The sequence below is a fragment of the Maylandia zebra genome, linkage group LG2 (genome assembly GCF_041146795.1).
Source record: "Maylandia zebra isolate NMK-2024a linkage group LG2, Mzebra_GT3a, whole genome shotgun sequence".
NCBI lineage: Eukaryota > Metazoa > Chordata > Actinopteri > Cichliformes > Cichlidae > Maylandia > Maylandia zebra.
Genome location: NC_135168.1, coordinates 7058264 through 7081191, shown reverse-complemented (window position 1 = coordinate 7081191; position 22928 = coordinate 7058264). Strand labels below are relative to the sequence as shown.

The window sequence follows — 22928 nt, the reverse complement described above, 5'->3', positions numbered from 1 at the left end:
CACTCTCACTCACACCTGCATGAAGTTTAGATCACCAGGTAACCTAACTGCATGTCTGTGGACAGTGGGAAGAAACTGTAGAGGACCCAGAGTGAACCCACTGTAATTCTGTGATAACACTGGTTATGGAAGCCTTACAGTTACATATGGTTACTGACAAGAAACACGACCTTAGAGGCAATTTCAGTAATGAAGACCGAGTTTCTCCCTCCATACAGGATGAAAACATGACAGCACAGCAGAGATTTATATTTAAAAAGGGAGGGTGTGCACTGAAAGTGAGATACAAACTTGAAGTTAAATTATGAACATCAGAAAAAGATGTAGGTGAAGTCTGGCAGGTGAAGTTTGTGCTTTAGAATAAAACAACCAAACTCCTGGAGTTGGAGACAAATGAACAAGCTGAGGATAATAAACCTGTCAGAGGGGCTGAAGCATCAGAGCTCATGTTCTTATAGGCTGGGTCTGGATTGTCCTTTGATAAGAGTTACAGAACAAAGTGTGTTTTAGAAATGCTGGAGTGAAACATTAAAACTACCATATATTTACCGAGTGACTGATGATCATTTAATTTACTATTTTAAAAAAATGTTACAGTGCTCTTTGAACTCAGCATTTCTGATTTATTTCCCATGATTTTAACAATGAAGCGATGACAACATGTTTACTCACAGAGCTTTGTTGGAGGCTTTGACCACTGGCAGCATTCTCAGAAGAGCCTCCTCTGAAGCGGAGTATTTCTTGAAGTCAAACTCATCCAGATCTTCTTCTGATGACAGTAAGATGAAGACCAGAGCTGACCACTGAGCAGGAGACAGTTCATCTGTGGAGAGACTTCCTGATCTCAGGGACTGTTGGATCTCCTCCACTAGAGAACGATCATTCAGTTCATTCAGACAGTGGATCAGATTGATGCTTTTCTCTGCAGACAGATTCTCACTGAGCTTCTTCTTGATGTACTGGACTGTTTCCTGATTGGTCAGTGAGCTACTTCCTGTCTGTGTCATCAGGGCTCGTAGGAGAGTCTGATTGGTCTGCAGGGAAAGACCCAGGAGGAAGCGGAGGAACAAGTCCAGGTGTCCATTTGGACTCTGTAAGGCCTTGTTCACAGCACTCTGGTAGAAGTGTTTCTTTGCAGATTCTCCTGTTTCAGACTTCTTGGATGTTGTTTGTTGTTGTTCCAGCAGATTGAGTCCAGAGTTGATGAAGGTCAGATGGACATGAAGAGCAGCCAGAAACTCCTGAACACTCAGATGGATGAAGCAGAACACCTTGTCCTGGTACAGTCCTCTCTCCTCTTTAAAGATCTGTGTGAACACTCCTGAGTACACTGAGGCTGCTCTGATATCGATGCCACACTCTGTCAGGTCTGATTCATAGAAGATCAGGTTTCCTTTCTGCAGCTGATCAAAAGCCAGTTTTCCCAGAGACTCCATCATCTTCCTGCTCTCTGGACTCCAGTGTGCATCTGTCTCAGCTCCTCCATCATACTTGACCTTCTTCACTTTGGCCTGAACCACCAGGAAGTGGATGTACATCTCAGTCAGGGTCTTGGGCAGCTGTCCTCCCTCTCTGGTTTCCAGCACATCCTCCAGAACTGTAGCAGTGATCCAGCAGAAGACTGGGATGTGGCACATGATGTGAAGGCTTTGTGATGTCTTGATGTGGGAGATGATCCTGCTGGCCTGCTCCTCATCTCTGAACCTCTTCCTGAAGTACTCCTCCTTCTGTGGGTCAGTGAACCCTCTGACCTCTGTCACCATGCCAACACAGTCAGGAGGGATCTGATTGGCTGCTGCAGGTCGTGTGGTTATCCAGAGGCGAGCAGAGGGAAGCAGTTTCCCCCTGATGAGGTTTATCAGCAGCACATCCACTGAGGTGGACTTTCTAGGGTCAGTTAGGATTGTAGTTTTGTGGAAGTCCAGAGGAAGTCGACACTCATCCAGACCATCAAAGATGAACACAACCTGGAAGTCTTCAAAGCTGCAGATTCCTGCTTCTTTGGTTTCAGTAAAGAAGTGATGAACAAGTCCCACCAAGCTGAACTTTTCCTCTTTCAGCACATTCAGCTCTCTGAAAGTGAATGGAAATATGAACTGGATGTCCTGGTTGGCTTTGTCTTCAGCCCAGTCCAGGCTGTATTTCTGTGTTAAGACTGTTTTCCCAATGCCAGCCACTCCCTTTGTCAGCACTGTTCTGATTGGTTCATCTCTTCCAGGTGAGGCTTTAAAGATGTCTTCTTGTCTGATGGTTGTTTCTGGTCTGTCTGGTTTCCTGGATGCTGTTTCAATCTGTCTGACCTCATGTTCATCATTGACCTCTGCAGTCCCTCCCTCTGTGATGTAGAGCTCTGTGTAGATCTGATTCAGGAGGGTTGGGTTTCCTGCTTTAGCGATGCCCTCAAACACACACTGGAACTTCTTCTTCAGGGTGGATTTAAGGTTACGATGACAAACAGCAGCTGGAAGTTCTGAATAATAATAATAAAAATACAACTTTAACAATCATATTTTACAAAATGCTGATGACAATTTCTGACCCACTGAGAAATGACTGAACACACTGGTGTCACAAGTGTCTCATTTATCCAGCAGCTTAAACCTTTAGATAAATCCTCTTACGTCTCTGCAGACGGTCAGCCAGCTCCTCCTGCTTCATTCTCCTCAGGAAGTCCACTGTGATCTTCACAAATGCCTCTCTGCTGTTTCTCCTCTGCTCATCATCCTCCCTCTGAAACCCCAAGCACTGGGGCTTATTTGGATTCAGAGCCTTCTGGATCTTCTTCAGCTCGTTCTTCACAAAAGTGATGATGTTGTCCTCCAGCAGCTGGAACAGAATACTTTATGAATGACCCACCACTCTGAACTTTAGTCCACACAACATCCACTTCTTTACGATCAAGGGGCATATCATCCACGAACTCTTTACCAATTATAGGTTTGACTTTATCTGATTAACTGAGACTTTGTCCACAACTCCATGATCCCAAAACGTTGATGCTGTTCATATGAATGCAGCGATTTCAGTGGGAGAAACATTTCACTGGTGTTCAGAGCTGAACTACCAACAGGTTGATGATCAAAGCCAGAAACTTGGAGATGTTTCAGGTGACTGAGTTGATCGTACAGACAACTGGTCTTAAAGGTTCACTCTGTTTACGCATACAGATCAGTATTTAAGGTTTGACTCTCATCATCCACTGGGGCACAAACTGGGCGTCATCAGGACACTGCAACACAGAACAAACACCATCCCCACAGACACAGCAGCCAGCGAAGCAGAAGAACTTCACATCAAGAAGGTCCTGAGTAAATGTGAACGCTGGTTTGAGGGCGGAGTCAAGGAGGCCATTTATGTGAAAAGGAAAGACCATCTCTGAATGGAGGAGGGGCCTAAGGGTACAACTGTCACCATCTTACATGCTGTGATTGCAGCCATTCCCCAGCTCTCTGTGAACTGGACTCATGACCATTGATCAACAACCATTGATCAATGGTCCTGACAATATGCGTACCAATGATCAATGAACTGACCTCCCAGCCCATTGTTCCTTCAGTGGGCTGGTTTCAGTCATACAAATGTCCTGTTTATGAGATTGAAACCTGCAGTCAGCTGAGACTGAAGAAGTCACCTGATGATGATGAAACGTTTCTCCCACTGAAAACATCCAGATGAACAGAATCAAGCTTTTTGGGATTTACGTACCTGGATGATTGAGCATCAAGACACAACTCTGTGACTTTTCTCAGATGAATCAATCCTCTCCTCCAGCTTTGTTTACATCTACCAGCCCTGTGGCGCTGCCCAGGGAAATAATCTATGTGAGAGGTGGAAAGTCATACAGGTGTCTGCTCCTGCCTTCAGTTATTTTATCTACTGTGTGTCAACTGGCTGAACCTCCTCCAACTGTCTACTGTCTCCCTAAACTCAACAATGACTTAGTGATCTATCCATTCTCTGACCAAAGACATCCTGCTGCAGGAGGTTAACATAGCAGCCAATGATGATCCCACTCTCTGTGAACAACACATTTGGACCTGATTTGCTGCTCTGGTTTACACGTGAACTTCCACTGCTGCTGTCACCAACTTGAGAGGCTCTACAGAAAAACTGGACTTGTCCATAAAAAGATGTATAAAAATCATAAACTACACTAGAAAGTGCATTTTCTGAAGAAACTGCAGTGTGAATGCTTGAATCTGAATGTATGCACTGAAATGAATTAATTACTGAATTTAAGTTAAAAATCTTGAATGAGATAAAAAAAACAAAACCGAATTTAACCTGAAAACAAAAGTGCTGAACTGCTAAAAGCTGAAGGTTACACAGAAGAAGTTGGAAAAAAGCTGAAAATGTTTTAATTGTAAATTAGAAAAACCTAAGAAATGAGAAAAGGAAATTTAGAGTCAGAAAACATCTGAAAGAATATTAAAAGGTCATATTCTTTGAATCACTGAATGACTAAAATGTGATCCCTCCACTTGGACCCACACAGTTTAAAAAGTTTACATCTCTGAGCTTTGAAAGACAAGATGTTGGAAAAAGAACAACGATGGCGACGTTTTGAGGGTAAAATGATGGCTGTGACACTGTGGACACAGCAGCAGTTGAAAGAGAAGTGTTTAATATGAATCTTGGTACAGTGGCAGGCAGAGCTCGTTAAGCAGGCAGGTGTGAGCCTGGTTGCTATAGTGACTGCACCCAATGGCTCCATACACACGTACACAGACATGCGCCTCACTTTTGCTGCTTAAAATGAACAGAAAAGTCAGGCCGAAACAAATCGCTCCCAAATGAAAAGTAAAAGTCGTATTGACAAAATTCTTTCACCGTGAGTGACAGCAATGTCTAGTCTACTGAATTCTCAGTTTTCATGCCTGTGGAGTTTATTATATGGACGTGGTGACAGTGGAAAGACACCATGCTCTTCTGATTTTCAAACGAACCTTCTGAGCCATTTTAACATTAGAGTCTATGGAAGAGTTGGAGGGAGGACGCTTTGCATTGGTGACATTTACGAAAGAACCATAACACCTAGGACAATAGTAAACACATTGGATGAAAGAGGACAGCGATGGCTACGTTTTGAGGGTAAAATCATACCTGTAGAGCAAACGCTGCGGACACAGCAGCAGTTTTAAAAAAGATTTTAAGATTAATTTTTTTGCTCCTCTCACTCTAGCAGTTGAGCTGCCTCACTCTAGCCCCAACATTCCGTCCCATACACACCCATTATAAACTCTGAAACGGGTGAAAAAACATCATGAAACTTAAACTGGAACTGAAGAAAAAGTATAATAGATATTGAAAAGATAAATACAAGTTGAATAGTTGAATGTCTTGTCTTCGTTTTAAAGTTTGAATGGTGGCTCTATGTCAATGTATGTGGAAGTAGTAAGAGTTTAAAAATGAGTAAGTTGAATGAGAATTTGAAGGGTCTCCCCATTGAAATACATGGGAAATTTTTGTTGAATAAAGTTGAATAAAATTAAAAATATAAATGTTAAAAATATGAAAAATAGAAGCAGTCATGTCCAAAAGAATAGGAATCTAACGGTGTTTGAATGGTTTTTCTAAGTTGAACGGTCTTGAAGGAGTTAGATGCCAAAAAACGTACGGAATATATAACTAGAAAGTGCATTTTCTGAAGAAACTGCAGTGTGAATGCTTGAATCTGAATGTATGCACTGAAATGAATTAATTGCTGAATTTTGAGTTAAAAATATTGAATGAGATTAAAAAAAAACAAAAAAAAAAAACGAATTTAACCTGAAAACAAAGGTGCTGAACTGCTAAAAGCTGAAGGTTACACAGAAGAAGGAGTTGGAAAAAAACTGAAAATGTTTTAAATGTAAATTAGAAAACCCTAAGAAATGAGAAAAGAACATTTAGAGTCAGAAAACATCTGAATGAATATTAAAAGGTCATATTCTTTGAATCACTGAATGACTCAAATGTGATCCCTCCACTTTGATCCACACAGTTTAAAAAGTTTAAATGCCTGAGCTTTGAAAGATACGGTGTTGGAAAGAGAACAATAATGGCGACAATTTGAGGGTAAAATGATGGCTGTAACACTGTGGACACAGCAGCAGTTGAAAGAGAAGTGCTAAAGATGAATCTTGGCAGAGTGGCAGGCAGAGCTCGTTGAGCAGGCAGGTGTGAGCCTGGTTGCTATAGTGACCGCACCCAATGGCTCCATACACACGTACACAGACATGCGCCTCACTTTTGCTGCTTAAAATGAACAGAAAAGTCAGGCCGAAACAAATTGTTCCCAAATGAAAAGTAAAAGTCGTATTGACAAAATTCTTTCACCGTGAGCGACAGCAGCTTCTAGTCTACTGAATTCTCAGTTTTCATGCCTGTGGAGTTTATTATATGGACGTGGTGACAGTGGAAAGACACCATGCTCTTCTGATTTTCAAACGAACCTTCTGAGCCATTTTAACATTAGAGTCTATGGAAGAGTTGGAGGGAGGAGGCTGTGCATTGGTGACATTTATGAAAGAACCATAACACCTAGTACAATAGTAAACACATTGGATGAAAGAGGACAGCCATGGCTACGTTTTGAGGGTAAAATCATACCTGTAGAGCAAACGCTGCGGACACAGCAGCAGTTTTAAAAAAGATTTTAAGATAAATTTTTTTGCTCCTCTCACTCTAGCAGTTGAGCTGCCTCACTCTAGCCCCAACATTCCGTCCCATACACACCCATTATAAACTCTGAAACGGGTGAAAAAACATCATGAAACTTAAACTGGAACTGAAGAAAAAGTATAATAGATATTGAAAAGATAAATACAAGTTGAATAGTTGAATGTCTTGTCTTCGTTTTAAAGTTTGAATGGTGGCTCTATGTGAACGTATGTTGAAGTAGTAAGAGTTTAAAAATGAGTAAGTTGAATGAGAATTTGAAGGGTCTCCCCATTGAAATACATGGGAAATTTTTGTTGAATAAAGTTGAATAAAATTAAAAATATAAATGTTAAAAATGAGAAAAATAGAAGCAATGTTGTCCAAAATAATAGGAATCTAACGATGTTTGAATGGTTTTTCTAAGTTGAACGGTTTTGAAGGAGTAGGCTTTCAAAAAACGTACGGAAAAATAAAATATAACTAGAAAGTGCATTTTCTGAAGAAACTGCAGTGTGAATGCTTGAATCTGAATGTATGCACTGAAATGAATTAATTGCTGAATTTTGAGTTAAAAATATTGAATGAGATTAAAAAAAAACAAAAAAAACAAACAAATTTAACCTGAAAACAAAGGTGCTGAACTGCTAAAAGCTGAAGGTTACACAGAAGAAGGAGTTGGAAAAAAACTGAAAATGTTTTAAATGTAAATTAGAAAACCCTAAGAAATGAGAAAAGAACATTTAGAGTCAGAAAACATCTGAATGAATATTAAAAGGTCATATTCTTTGAATCACTGAATGACTCAAATGTGATCCCTCCACTTTGATCCACACAGTTTAAAAAGTTTAAATGCCTGAGCTTTGAAAGATACGGTGTTGGAAAGAGAACAATAATGGCGACAATTTGAGGGTAAAATGATGGCTGTAACACTGTGGACACAGCAGCAGTTGAAAGAGAAGTGCTTAAGATGAATCTTGGTACAGTGGCAGGCAGAGCTCGTTAAGCAGGCAGGTGTGAGCCTGGTTGCTATAGTGACCGCACCCAATGGCTCCATACACACGACACAGACATGCACCTCACTTTTGCTGCTTAAAATGAACAGAAAAGTCAGGCCGAAACAAATCGTTCCCAAATGAAAAGTATAGGTCGTATTGACGAAATTCTTTCACCGTGAGCGGCAGCAATGTCTAGTCTACCTAATTCTCAGTTTTCATGCCTGTGGAGTTTATTATATGGACGTGGTGACAGTGTAAAAACACCATGCTCTTCTGATTTTCAAACCAACCTTCTGAGCCGTTTTAACATTAGAGTCTATGGAAGAGTTGGAGGGAGGAGGCTGTGCATTGGTGACATTTACGAAAGAACCATAACACCTAGGACAATAGTAAACACATTGGATGAAAGAGGACAGCGATGGCTACGTTTTGAGGGTAAAATCATACCTGTAGAGCAAACGCTGCGGACACAGCAGCAGTTTTAAAAAAGATTTTAAGATTAATTTTTTTGCTCCTCTCACTCTAGCAGTTGAGCTGCCTCACTCTAGCCCCAACATTCCGTCCCATACACACCCATTATAAACTCTGAAACGGCTGAAAAAACATCATGAAACTTAAACTGGAACTGAAGAAAAAGTATAATAGATATTGAAAAGATAAATACAAGTTGAATAGTTGAATGTCTTGTCTTCGTTTTAAAGTTTGAATGGTGGCTCTATGTCAATGTATGTGGAAGTAGATACAGTTTAAAGAGGAGTAAGTTGAATGAGAATTTGAAGGGTCTCCCCATTGAAATACATGGGAAATTTTGGGAAATTTTTGTTGAATAAAGTTGAATAAAATTAAAAATATAAATGTTAAAAATGAGAAAAATAGAAGCAGTCATGTCCAAAAGAAGAGGAATCTAATGGTGTTTGAATGGTTTTTCTAAGTTGAACGGTTTTGAAGGAGTAGGAGTACAAAAAACGTACGGAATACAGAATAAAATAGAATAAAGATTAGAAGAACAATACTGTGAATGCTTTTCAAGCATTCACACTAACTAGAAAGTGCATTTTCTGAAGAAACTGCAGTGTGAATGCTTGAATCTGAATGTATGCACTGAAATGAAATAATTACTGAATTTAAGTTAAAAATTTTGAATGAGATTAAAAAAAAAAACCCCGAATTTAACCTGAAAACAAAAGTGCTGAACTGCTAAAAGCTGAAGGTTACACAGAAGAGGAAGTTGGAAAAAAGCTGAAAATGTTTTAATTGTAAATTAGAAAACCCTAAGAAATGAGAAAAGAACATTTAGAGTCAGAAAACATCTGAATGAATATTAAAAGTTCATATTCTTTGAATCACTGAATGACTAAAATGTGATCCCTCCACTTTGATCCACACAGTTTAAAAAATTTAAAAGTCTGAGCTTTGAAAGACACGGTGTTGGAAAGAGAACAACGATGGCGACGTTTTGAGGGTAAAATGATGGCTTTAACACTGTGGACACAGCAGCAGTTGAAAGAGAAGTGTTTAAGATGAATCTTGGCAGAGTGAGAGAGAGAGCTCGTTAAGCAGGCAGGTGTGAGCCTGGTTGCTATAGTGACCGCACCCAATGGCTCCTACACACGTACACAGACATGCGCCTCACTTTTGCTGCTTAAAATGAACAGAAAAGTCAGGCCGAAACAAATCGTTCCCATATGAAAAGTACAAGTCGTATTGACGAAATTCTTTCACCGTGAGCGACAGCAGCTTCTAGTCTACCAAATTCTCAGTTTTCATGCCTGTGGACCTTATTATATGGACGTGGTGACAGTGGAAAGACACCATGCTCTTCTGATTTTCAAACGAACCTTCTGAGCCATTTTAACATTAGAGTCTATGGAAGAGTTGGAGGGAGGAGGCTGTGCATTGGTGACATTTATGAAAGAACCATAACACCTAGTACAATAGTAAACACATTGGATGAAAGAGGACAGCGATGGCTACATTTTGAGGGTAAAATCATACCTGTAGAGCAAACGCTGCAGACACAGCAGCAGTTTTAAAAAAGATTTTAGGATAAATTTTTTTGCTCCTCTCACTCTAGCAGTTGAGCTGTCTCACTCTAGCCCCAACATTCCGTCCCATACACACCCATTATAAACTCTGAAACGGGTGAAAAAACATCATGAAACTTAAACTGGAACTGAAGAAAAAGTATAATAGATATTGAAAAGATAAATACAAGTTGAATAGTTGAATGTCTTGTCTTCGTTTTAAAGTTTGAATGGTGGCTCTATGTCAATGTATGTGGAAGTAGATACAGTTTAAAGAGGAGGAAGTTGAATGAGAATTTGAAGGGTCTCCCCATTGAAATACATGGGAAATTTTTGTTGAAAAAAGTTGAATAAAATTAAAAATATAAATGTTAAAAATGAGAAAAATAGAAGCAGTCATGTCCAAAAGAATAGGAATCTAATGGTGTTTGAATGGTTTTTCTAAGTTGAACGGTTTTGAAGGAGATAGATTACAAAAAACGTACGGAATCCATAATAATAAAATATAATAAAATAGAATAAAGATTAGAAGAACAATACTGTGAATGCTTTTCAAGCATTCACACTAATAACTAGAAAGTGCATTTTCTGAAGAAACTGCAGTGTGAATGCTTGAATCTGAATGTATGCACTGAAATGAATTAATTGCTGAATTTTGAGTTAAAAATATTGAATGAAATTTTAAAAAAAAACAAAAAAAAACAACGAATTTAACCTGAAAACAAAGGTGCTGAACTGCTAAAAGCTGAAGGTTACACAGAAGCAGAAGTTGGAAAAAAGCTGAAAATGTTTTAAATGTAAATTAGAAAACCCTAAGAAATGAGAAAAGAACATTTAGAGTCAGAAAACATCTGAATGAATATTAAAAGTTCATATTCTTTGAATCACTGAATGAAGAAAATGTGATCCCTCCACTTTGATCCACACAGTTTAAAAAGTTTAAATGTCTGAGCTTTGAAAGACAAGATGTTGGAAAGAGAACAACGATGGCGACGTTTTGAGGGTAAAATGATGGCTTTAACACTGTGGACACAGCAGCAGTTGAAAGAGAAGTGTTTAAGATGAATCTTGGCAGAGTGGCAGGCAGAGCTCGTTAAGCAGGCAGGTGTGAGCCTGGTTGCTATAGTGACCGCACCCAATGGCTCCATACACACGACACAGACATGCACCTCACTTTTGCTGCTTAAAATGAACAGAAAAGTCAGGCCGAAACAAATCGTTCCCAAATGAAAAGTAAAAGTCGTATTGACAAAATTCTTTCACCGTGAGCGACAGCAATGTCTAGTCTACCAAATTCTCAGTTTTCATGTCTGTGGAGTTTATTATATGGACGTGGTGACAGTGGAAAGACACCATGCTCTTCTGATTTTCAAACGAACCTTCTGAGCCATTTTAACATTAGAGTCTATGGAAGAGTTGGAGGGAGGAGGCTGTGCATTGGTGACATTTATGAAAGAACCATAACACCTAGGACAATAGTAAACACATTGGATGAAAGAGGACAGCCATGGCTACGTTTTGAGGGTAAAATCACACCTGTAGAGCAAACGCTGCGGACACAGCAGCAGTTTTAAAAAAGATTTTAAGATTAATTTTTTTGCTCCTCTCACTCTAGCAGTTGAGCTGTCTCACTCTAGCCCCAACATTCCGTCCCATACACACCCATTATAAATTTTGAAACGGGTGAAAAAACATCATGAAACTTAAACTGGAACTGAAGAAAAAGTATAATAGATATTGAAAAGATAAATACAAGTTGAATAGTTGAATGTCTTGTCTTCGTTTTAAAGTTTGAATGGTGGCTCTATGTCAATGTATGTGGAAGTAGTAAGAGTTTAAAAATGAGTAAGTTGAATGAGAATTTGAAGGGTCTCCCCATTGAAATACATTATAAATTTTTGTTGAATAAAGTTGAATAAAATTAAAAATATAAATGTTAAAAATGAGAAAAATAGAAGCAGTCATGTCCAAAATAATAGGAATCTAACGATGTTTGAATGGTTTTTCTAAGTTGAACGGTTTTGAAGGAGTAGGCTTTCAAAAAACGTACGGAATAAGAAAATATAATAATAAAGATTAGAAGAACAATACTGTGAATGCTTTTCAAGCATTCACACTAATAAAGATTAGAAGAACAATACTGTGAATGCTTTTCAAGCATTCACACTAATAATAAAGATTTGAAGAACAATACTGTGAATGCTTTTCAAGCATTCACACTAATTATAAGGACAGCATTGCTCAATCAACTCTAACTAGAAAAATTTGCATTTCCTGCGAAAATGCAGTGTGGATGCTTAAAGCTGAAGCTGTATGCAAAAAGTAGCTGAAAAAGCTGAAAAGTTGCAGAAATTGTAAAAACTTTGCAGAAGCAAAAGAAGTTTGCTAAAATGGAATAACTTAGCAGAACTGCAATATCTTAGAGGAAACATAATACTTGGCAGAAATACAATAGCATAGCAGAATTTAGCAGAAATATTGTAACTTACCAGAAACATGATAACTTCTCAAAAATACAAGAATTTAGGAGAAATAGTATAAGATAACAGAAAGAATATATTTAGCCAAAAATACTTAAACATTACAGAAACACTATGATTTAGAAAAATAGTACAACAGAGCAGAAATATTGTGATTTACCAGAGACACTGTGATGAACTATGAATATTGTAATTTTAAATTAAGACTATGTTTTAGCACAAATATTATAATTTGGCAGAAATACTATAATTTAGCAGAAATACTATATTAAGCACAAATCCTATAAAAAGCAGAAATGGTATGATTAAGCATAAATACTACATTTAGTAGAAATACTTTGTTTTAGCACAAATCCTATGAAAAGCAGAAATACTATATTAAGCACAAATCCTATAAAAGCAGAAATAGTATATTAAGCACAAATCTTATAAAATAGCAGAAATAGTGTGATTTAGCACAATAGTAATAAGTTAAAAAGAAAAATTGGAAAATCAAAATGGACAGCTGAAAAAATGCTGAACATGCTGAGGTTCCCTCAAATATACTTGTTAAATGACAAAAATCAGCAAAAAAATTTATGACTGCCACACAATTACAAATATGTACACATGAGGAAACACACATGCACAGAGAGACACACACACAAGATCCAATTCAGTCAACCAGTCTAAATATATTGAATTTGAATCTTACAATGGGATCATCCCATTAAAAGGCTTTCTCTCTCTCTCTCTGTCACACACACACACACACACACACACACACACACACACACACACACACACACACACACACACACAGGGAGAGAGAAGTAAGTTTCTAGGTCAGCCTGGGAGCTGGTGAATTTGAATCCACCAATCAGAGAGGCTGTGCACTTTTCCCCACCAAAACAGGTGCATCTGTTTACACACGCAGCAGCACAGAGAGACACAGGATTTTTGCAGTCTATTTCTCATAGTGACGACTCCCCTCAAACAAATGACCGTAATTTCCTAACCGTAGGGGCTAGAACGGTCATTCTTACACCGTTTTGTTCAGAAGAGATGGGGGAATCTTCAAGTGTTGACAATTTAATATTAAAATATGAATTTTTAGAGATATATGACATGGATGACTTGTTGACTTAGAAGCCACGAATTCCCCAATATGCAAATTTGAATGCCTGAGACCACATATGTGATTGGCTGGCTGGGAAGCCGTGCAGGCCCTGATTTGTGGATTTGAATTCCTCAGCCCTCAGATATGATTGGCTGGCTTAGAAGCCACGAAGGCCCCAATATGCAAATTTGAATGCCTCAGGACACTTATTTGATTGGCTGGGAAACTGTGCAGGCCCTGATTTGAAAATTTGAATGTCTCAGTCCTCACAGAGGATTGGCTGCCTGGGGACCTGGCAGAAATATATAGAAATACTATTATTAAGCATAAATACTACATTTAGTAGAAATACTATGTTTTAGCACAAATATTATAAAAAGAAGAAAAACTATAATTTAGCAGAAATACTATATTAAGCACAAATCCTATAAAAAGCAGAAATAGTATAATTTAGAACAAATAGTATAAAAAGGAGAAATACTATAATTTAGCAGAAATACTATGTTAAGCACAAATCCTATAAAAAGCAGAAATACTATAATTTAGCAGAAATACTATGTTAGGCACAAATCCTATAAAAAGCAGAAATACTATAATTTAGCAGAAATACTATATTAGGCATAAATCCTATGAAAAGCAGAAATAGTATGATTTAGCAGAAATACTGTATTTAGCACAAGTACCGAAAAGTACCAGAAATACTATGATTTAGCAGAATAGTAATAACTTATTGAAACACAAATGCACAGAGGGACACACAAACACAGGCTCTAATCCAGTCAACCAGTCTAACTATATTCAATTTAAATCCTACAATGACATGCTGCCAAATAAGGGCAGGGTCCTCTCTCTCCCACTAAACACACACACACACACACACACACACACACACACACACACACACACACACACACACACAGAGGGAGAGAGCTGCCGAATTTAAATCCACCAATCAGAGTGGCTGTTTACGTTTTCCCGCCAAAACAGGTGCATCTGTTTACACACGCAGCAGCACAGAGAGGCACAGGATTATTGCAGCCTATTTCTCATAGTGAGGACTCCCCTCAAACAAATGACCATAATTTCCTAACCGTAGGGGCTAGAGCGGTCATTCTTACACTGTTTTGTTCAGAAGAGATGGGGGAATCTTCCAGTGTTAACAATTTATCATTAAAATGTGAATTTTTAGAGATATATGACATGGATGACTTGTTGACTTAGAAGCCACGAATTCCCCAATATGCAAATATGAATGCCTGAGACCACATATATGATTGGCTGGCTGGGAAGCCGTGCAGGCCCTGATTTGTGGATTTGAATTCCTCAGCCCTCAGATATGATTGGCTGGCTTAGAAGCCATGAAGGCCCCAATATGCAAATTTGAATGCCTCAGGACACATATATGATTGGCTGGGAAGCCGTGCAGGCCCTGATTTGAAAATTTGAATTTCTCAGTCCTCACAGAGGATTGGCTGCCTGGGGACCTGGCAGAAATATATAGAAATACTATGATTAAGCATAAATACTACATTTAGTAGAAATACTATGTTTTAGCACAAATACTATAAAAAGCAGAAATACTATAATTTAGCAGAAATACTATATTAAGCACAAATCCTATAAAAAGCAGAAATAGGATGATTAAGCATAAACACTACATTTAGTAGAAATACTATGTTTGAGCAAAAATCCTATAAAAAGCAGAAATACTATATTAGGCACAAATCCCATAAAAAGCAGAAATAGTATGATTAAGCATAAATACTACATTTAGTAGAAATACTATGTTTTAGCACAAATAGTATAAAAAGCAGAAATATTGTAATTTAGCAGAAATACTATATTAGGCACAAATCTTATAAAATAGCAGAAATAGTATTATTTAGCACAATAGTAATAAGTTAAACAGAAAAATTGGAAAAGCAAAATGGACAGCTGAAAAAATGCTGAACATGCTGAGGGTCCCTCAAATATACTTGTGAAATGAAAAAATCAGCAAAAAAATGCACAGGGAGAGAGAAGTAAGTTTCTAGGTCAGCCTGGGAGCTGCTGAATTTGAATCCACCAATCAGAGAGCCTGTGTACTTTTTCCCGCCAAAACATGTGCCTCTTTTTACACACGCAGCACAGAGAGGCACAGGATTATTGCAGCCTATTTCTCATAGTGAGGACTCCCCTCAAACAAATGACCATAATTTCCAAACCGTAGGGGCTAGAGCGGTCATTCTTACACCGTTTTGTTCAGAAGAGATGGGGGAATCTTCCAGTGTTTACAATTTATCATTAAAATATGAATTATTAAAGATATTTGACTTCTAATGCACCATAACTGAGTAGAGCGAAGCAAAAACTGCCTTGACTTGCCCTCAAACAACGCTTTGTGACTTGAAATCTATTTGGAGTATCGATATCATTCTTTCACCGTAAGAGACAGCAGACTTTGGTGAACAATCATGGAAATTTTCAGGTGTCTGTGGAAATCCAACAAAAAGTTATGACGAGAGAAAAAAGTGGTTCATTTCCACAGTTTGAAATCTGAAGAAATCTGAGCGAAGGACGAATTTCCTACCCTCAAACAAGTCCAACTCATTTCAGAACGGTAATAGGTGAGAAAGAAATTCTTGAATTGTGAGCGTCAGGGGTGTCTGAAGATATTCGGGGACAAGCCTCATGTCTTAACTTTGCTTCGTTAAGGAGATATGACGATTCGAATATGCCTCTCATTACAGAAATCCAGCGGTGATTTTGAACAAGCTCTCCATTCACTTTATATGGAGAGTTTTCTGACCTTGTGTTAGTCTGAGGAGATTTGCCAAAATTCTATAAATCCCACAACAATGATGGTGACATTTTCTGAAAGCCAGCAAAAATACCTACGTTTTGATGTATAATTTGTGGAAGTTGAGTGAAAATTGAGCAAGTAGCAGGAAGTTGTTCGGACATGAAGTGAAAATTGCAAAACCTTCAGTGGCACACTGGAAGCCAAGAGCATAGCAACCATAACAACACATGTATTTTGTGAAAAATCACAATTTTGCAACTCAAAACTTTAAGAGGCATAAAAGTAAAACAGTAGAAGATTTGAAAAAGCTGAATCATACCTGAATAGCCCAATAATTTGTGAACATTTTAAAATTTGAATGGTTGTTCTAGGTGAAAATATGAGGAAGTAGTTAAGTTTCAAAAACAAGCAAATTTTAGCAGAATTGCAGAAGTTTCCCATTCATTTCAATGGGACAAATTAAAGGAAAAAAGCTTAATATTTTAAAAAGTATAATAGTTAAAAATAGCAAAAGTCATAGCGCACATTAGCAGAAGAAGCAGAATAGTTTAAAATTTGAACGGTGAAAATAGCACAAAAATTGTGGAAGTAGTTAAAGGACGAAAAACGAGCAACTTGAAGAATAATAATAACTAGAAAAATTTGCATTTCCTGCGAAAATGCAGTGTGGATGCTTAAAGCTGAAGCTGTATGCAAAAAGTAGCTGAAAAAGCTGAAAAGTTGCAGAAATTGTAAAAACTTTGCAGAAGCAAAAGAAGTTTGCTAAAATGGAATAACTTAGAAAAACTGCAATATCTTAGAGGAAACATAATACTTGGCAGAAATACAATAGCATAGCAGAATTTAGCAGAAATATTGTAACTTACCAGAAACATGATAACTTCTCAAAAATACAAGAATTTAGGAGAAATAGTATAAGATAACAGAAAGAATATATTTAGCCAAAAATACTTAAACATTACAGAAACACTATGATTTAGAAAAATAGTACAACAGAGCAGAAATATTGTGATTTACCAGAGACACTGTGATGAACTATGAATATTGTAATTTTAAATTAAGACTATGTTTTAGCACAAATATTATAATTTGGCAGAAATACTATAATTTAGCAGAAATACTATATTAAGCACAAATCCTATAAAAAGCAGAAATGGTATGATTAAGCATAAATACTACATTTAGTAGAAATACTTTGTTTTAGCACAAATCCCATAAAAAGCAGAAATACTGTACTATGATTTAGTAGAAAGACTATAATTAATCAGAAATACTAAATTTAGCAGAAATACTATATTAAGCACAAATCCTATGAAAAGCAGAAATAGTATGATTAAGCATAAATACTACATTTAGCAGAAATACTATATTAAGCACAAATCTTATAAAAAGCAGAAATACTATATTAAGCACAAATCCTATAAAAGCAGAAATAGTATATTAAGCACAAATCTTATAAAATAGCAGAAATAGTGTGATTTAGCACAATAGTAATAAGTTAAACAGAAAAATTGGAAAAGCAAAATGGACAGCTGAAAAAATGCTGAACATGCTGAGGTTCCCTCAAATATACTTGTTAAATGACAAAAATCAGCAAAAGAATTTATGACTGCCACACAATTACAAATATGTACACATGAGGAAACACACATGCACAGAGAGACACACACACAAGATCCAATTCAGTCAACCAGTCTAAATATATTGAATTTGAATCTTACAATGGGATCATCCCATTAAAAGGCTTTCTCTCTCTCTCTCTGTCACACACACACACAAACACACACACACACACACACACACACACACACACACACACACACACACACACACACACACACACACACAGGGAGAGAGAAGTAAGTTTCTAGGTCAGCCTGGGAGCTGGTGAATTTGAATCCACCAATCAGAGAGGCTGTGCACTTTTCCCCACCAAAACAGGTGCATCTGTTTACACACGCAGCAGCACAGAGAGACACAGGATTTTTGCAGTCTATTTCTCATAGTGACGACTCCCCTCAAACAAATGACCATAATTTCCTAACCGTAGGGGCTAGAACGGTCATTCTTACACCGTTTTGTTCAGAAGAGATGGGGGAATCTTCAAGTGTTGACAATTTAATATTAAAATATGAATTTTTAGAGATATATGACATGGATGACTTGTTGACTTAGAAGCCACGAATTCCCCAATATGCAAATTTGAATGCCTGAGACCACATATGTGATTGGCTGGCTGGGAAGCCGTGCAGGCCCTGATTTGTGGATTTGAATTCCTCAGCCCTCAGATATGATTGGCTGGCTTAGAAGCCACGAAGGCCCCAATATGCAAATTTGAATGCCTCAGGACACTTATTTGATTGGCTGGGAAACTGTGCAGGCCCTGATTTGAAAATTTGAATGTCTCAGTCCTCACAGAGGATTGGCTGCCTGGGGACCTGGCAGAAATATATAGAAATACTATTATTAAGCATAAATACTACATTTAGTAGAAATACTATGTTTTAGCACAAATACTATAAAAAGAAGAAAAACTATAATTTAGCAGAAATACTATATTAAGCACAAATCCTATAAAAAGCAGAAATAAGTGTGAATGTGCGAGTGAATGTGAGTGTGAATGGTTGTCTGTCCCTGTGTGTTGGCCCTGCGACAGACTGGCGACCTGTCCAGGGTGTACCCTGCCTCTCGCCCTATGACAGCTGGGATAGGCTCCAGCGCCCCCCGCGACCCTGAAAAGGATAAGCGGAAGCGAATGGATGGATGGATGGATGGAGTATAAAAAGCAGAAATACTATAATTTAGCAGAAATACTATGTTAGGCACAAATCCTATAAAAAGCAGAAATACTATAATTTAGCAGAAATACTATGTTAGGCACAAATCCTATAAAAAGCAGAAATACTATAATTTAGCAGAAATACTATATTAGGCATAAATCCTATGAAAAGCAGAAATAGTATGATTTAGCAGAAATACTGTATTTAGCACAAGTACCGAAAAGTACCAGAAATACTATGATTTAGCAGAATAGTAATAACTTATTGAAACACAAATGCACAGAGGGACACACAAACACAGGCTCTAATCCAGTCAACCAGTCTAACTATGTTCAATTTAAATCCTACAATGACATGCTGTCAAATAAGGGCAGGGTCCTCTCTCTCCCACTAAACACACACACACACACACACACACACACACACACACACACACACACACACACACACACACACACACAGAGGGAGAGAGCTGCCGAATTTAAATCCACCAATCAGAGTGGCTGTTTACGTTTTCCCGCCAAAACAGGTGCATCTTTTTACACACGCAGCACAGAGAGGCACAGGATTATTGCAGCCTATTTCTCATAGTGAGGACTCCCCTCAAACAAATGACCATAATTTCCTAACCGTAGGGGCTAGAGCGGTCATTCTTACACTGTTTTGTTCAGAAGAGATGGGGGAATCTTCCAGTGTTAACAATTTATCATTAAAATGTGAATTTTTAGAGATATATGACATGGATGACTTGTTGACTTAGAAGCCACGAATTCCCCAATATGCAAATATGAATGCCTGAGACCACATATATGATTGGCTGGCTGGGAAGCCGTGCAGGCCCTGATTTGTGGATTTGAATTCCTCAGCCCTCAGATATGATTGGCTGGCTTAGAAGCCATGAAGGCCCCAATATGCAAATTTGAATGCCTCAGGACACATATATGATTGGCTGGGAAGCCGTGCAGGCCCTGATTTGAAAATTTGAATTTCTCAGTCCTCACAGAGGATTGGCTGCCTGGGGACCTGGCAGAAATATATAGAAATACTATGATTAAGCATAAATGCTACATTTAGTAGAAATACTATGTTTTAGCACAAATACTATAAAAAGCAGAAATACTATAATTTAGCAGAAATACTATATTAAGCACAAATCCTATAAAAAGCAGAAATAGGATGATTAAGCATAAACACTACATTTAGTAGAAATACTATGTTTGAGCAAAAATCCTATAAAAAGCAGAAATACTATATTAGGCACAAATCCCATAAAAAGCAGAAATAGTATGATTAAGCATAAATACTACATTTAGTAGAAATACTATGTTTTAGCACAAATAGTATAAAAAGCAGAAATATTGTAATTTAGCAGAAATACTATATTAGGCACAAATCTTATAAAATAGCAGAAATAGTATTATTTAGCACAATAGTAATAAGTTAAACAGAAAAATTGGAAAAGCAAAATGGACAGCTGAAAAAATGCTGAACATGCTGAGGGTCCCTCAAATATACTTGTTAAATGAAAAAATCAGCAAAAAAATGCACAGGGAGAGAGAAGTAAGTTTCTAGGTCAGCCTGGGAGCTGCTGAATTTGAATCCACCAATCAGAGAGCCTGTGTACTTTTTCCCGCCAAAACATGTGCCTCTTTTTACACACGCAGCACAGAGAGGCACAGGATTATTGCAGCCTATTTCTCATAGTGAGGACTCCCCTCAAACAAATGACCATAATTTCCAAACCGTAGGGGCTAGAGCGGTCATTCTTACACCGTTTTGTTCAGAAGAGATGGGGGAATCTTCCAGTGTTTACAATTTATCATTAAAATATGAATTATTAAAGATATTTGACTTCTAATGCACCATAACTGAGTAGAGCCAAGCAAAAACTGCCTTGACTTGCCCTCAAACAACGCTTTGTGACTTGAAATCTATTTGGAGTATCGATATCATTCTTTCACCGTAAGAGACAGCAGGCTTTGGTGAACAATCATGGAAATTTTCAGGTCTCTGTGGAAATCCAACAAAAAGTTATGACGAGAGAAAAAAGTGGTTCATTTCCACAGTTTGAAATCTGAAGAAATCTGAGCGAAGGACGAATTTCCTACCCTCAAACAAGTCCAACTCATTTCAGAACGGTAATAGGTGAGAAAGAAATTCTTGAATTGTGAGCGTCAGGGGTGTCTGAAGATATTCGGGGACAAGCCTCATGTCTTAACTTTGCTTCGTTAAGGAGATATGACGATTCGAATATGCCTCTCATTACAGAAATCCAGCGGTGATTTTGAACAAGCTCTCCATTCACTTTATATGGAGAGTTTTCTGACCTTGTGTTAGTCTGAGGAGATTTGCCAAAATTCTATAAATCCCACAACAATGATGGTGACATTTTCTGAAAGCCAGCAAAAATACCTACGTTTTGATGTATAATTTGTGGAAGTTGAGTGAAAATTGAGCAAGTAGCAAGAAGTTGTTCGGACATGAAGTGAAAAATGCAAAACCTTCAGTGACACACTGGAAGCCAAGAGCATAGCAACCATAACAACGCATGTATTTTGTGAAAAATCACAATTGTGCAACTCAAAACTTTAAGAGGCATAAAAGTAAAATGGTAAAAGATTTGAAAAAGCTGAATCATACATGAATAGCCCAATAATTTGTGAACATTTTAAAGTTTGAATGGTTGTTCTAGGTGAAAGTATGAGGAAGTAGTTAAGTTTCAAAAACAAGCAAAATTTAGCAGAATTTTGGAAGTTTCCCATTCATTTCAATGGGACAAATTAAAGGAAAAAAGTGGAATATTTTAAAAAGTATAATAGCAAAAAATAGCAAAAGTCATAGCGATCATTAGCAGAAATAGCAGAATAGTTTAAAATTTGAACGGTGAAAATCGGCTGAAAATTGTGGAAGTAGTTAAGTGCCAAAAAGTGTACGGAAGCAACTGGAATAATAAAGTAGAATAAAGAATAAAGAGAAACAGGAACTCAATAGTGTGGATGCTTAAAGCATCCACACAATAATAATAACTAGAAAAATTTGCATTTCCTGCGAAAATGCAGTGTGGATGCTTAAAGCTGAAGCTGTATGCAAAAAGTAGCTGAAAAAGCTGAAAAGTTGCAGAAATTGTAAAAACTTTGCAGAAGCAAAAGAAGTTTGCTAAAATGGAATAACTTAGCAGAACTGCAATATCTTAGAGGAAACATAATACTTGGCAGAAATACAATAGCATAGCAGAATTTAGCAGAAATATTGTAACTTACCAGAAACATGATAACTTCTCAAAAATACAAGAATTTAGGAGAAATAGTATAAGATAACAGAAAGAATATATTTAGCCAAAAATACTTAAACATTACAGAAACACTATGATTTAGAAAAATAGTACAACAGAGCAGAAATATTGTGATTTACCAGAGACACTGTGATGAACTATGAATATTGTAATTTTAAATTGAGACTATGTTTTAGCACAAATATTATAATTTGGCAGAAATACTATAATTTAGCAGAAATACCATATTAAGCACAAATCCTATAAAAAGCAGAAATGGTATGATTAAGCACAAATACTACATTTAGTAGAAATACTTTGTTTTAGCACAAATCCCATAAAAAGCAGAAATACTGTACTATGATTTAGTAGAAAAACTATAATTAATCAGAAATACTAAATTTAGCAGAAATACTATATTAAGCACAAATACTATGAAAAGCAGAAATAGTATGATTAAGCATAAATACTACATTTAGCAGAAATACTATATTAAGCACAAATCCTATAAAAGCAGAAATAGTATATTAAGCACAAATCTTATAAAATAGCAGAAATAGTATGATTTAGCACAATAGTAATAAGTTAAACAGAAAAATTGGAAAAGCAAAATGGACAGCTGAAAAAATGCTGAACATGCTGAGGGTCCCTCAAATATACTTGTTAAATGACAAAAATCTGCAAAAACATTTATTACAGCCACACAATCACAAATATGTACACATGAGGAAACACACATGCACAGAGAGACCCACACACAAGATCCAATTCAGTCAACCAGTCTAAATATATTGAATTTAAATCTTAGAATGAGATCATCCCATTAAAAGCCTTTCTCTCTCTCTCTCTCTCTCT

At 37.2% G+C, this 22928-nt stretch overlaps 1 protein-coding gene and 1 long non-coding RNA gene across 2 annotated transcripts in view; one reads left to right on the top strand and one right to left on the bottom strand.

Moving 5' to 3' along the window:
* The window catches only part of LOC112432149 (uncharacterized), a 499305-nt gene that overhangs the window by 146203 nt on the left and 330174 nt on the right, over positions 1-22928 (top strand). The window lies entirely within an intron of this gene.
* Positions 384-22928, bottom strand: part of LOC143420631 (protein NLRC3-like) — a 238078-nt gene continuing 215533 nt past the window's right edge. Inside the window, exons 2-3 of the mRNA XM_076888782.1 lie at positions 2622-2826; positions 384-2470 (exon numbers count right to left, since the gene is read on the bottom strand). Coding sequence (XP_076744897.1) covers positions 669-2470; positions 2622-2826 — 2007 coding nt within the window. The 3' untranslated portion in view covers positions 384-668. The remainder of the gene's footprint in view (positions 2471-2621; positions 2827-22928) is intronic.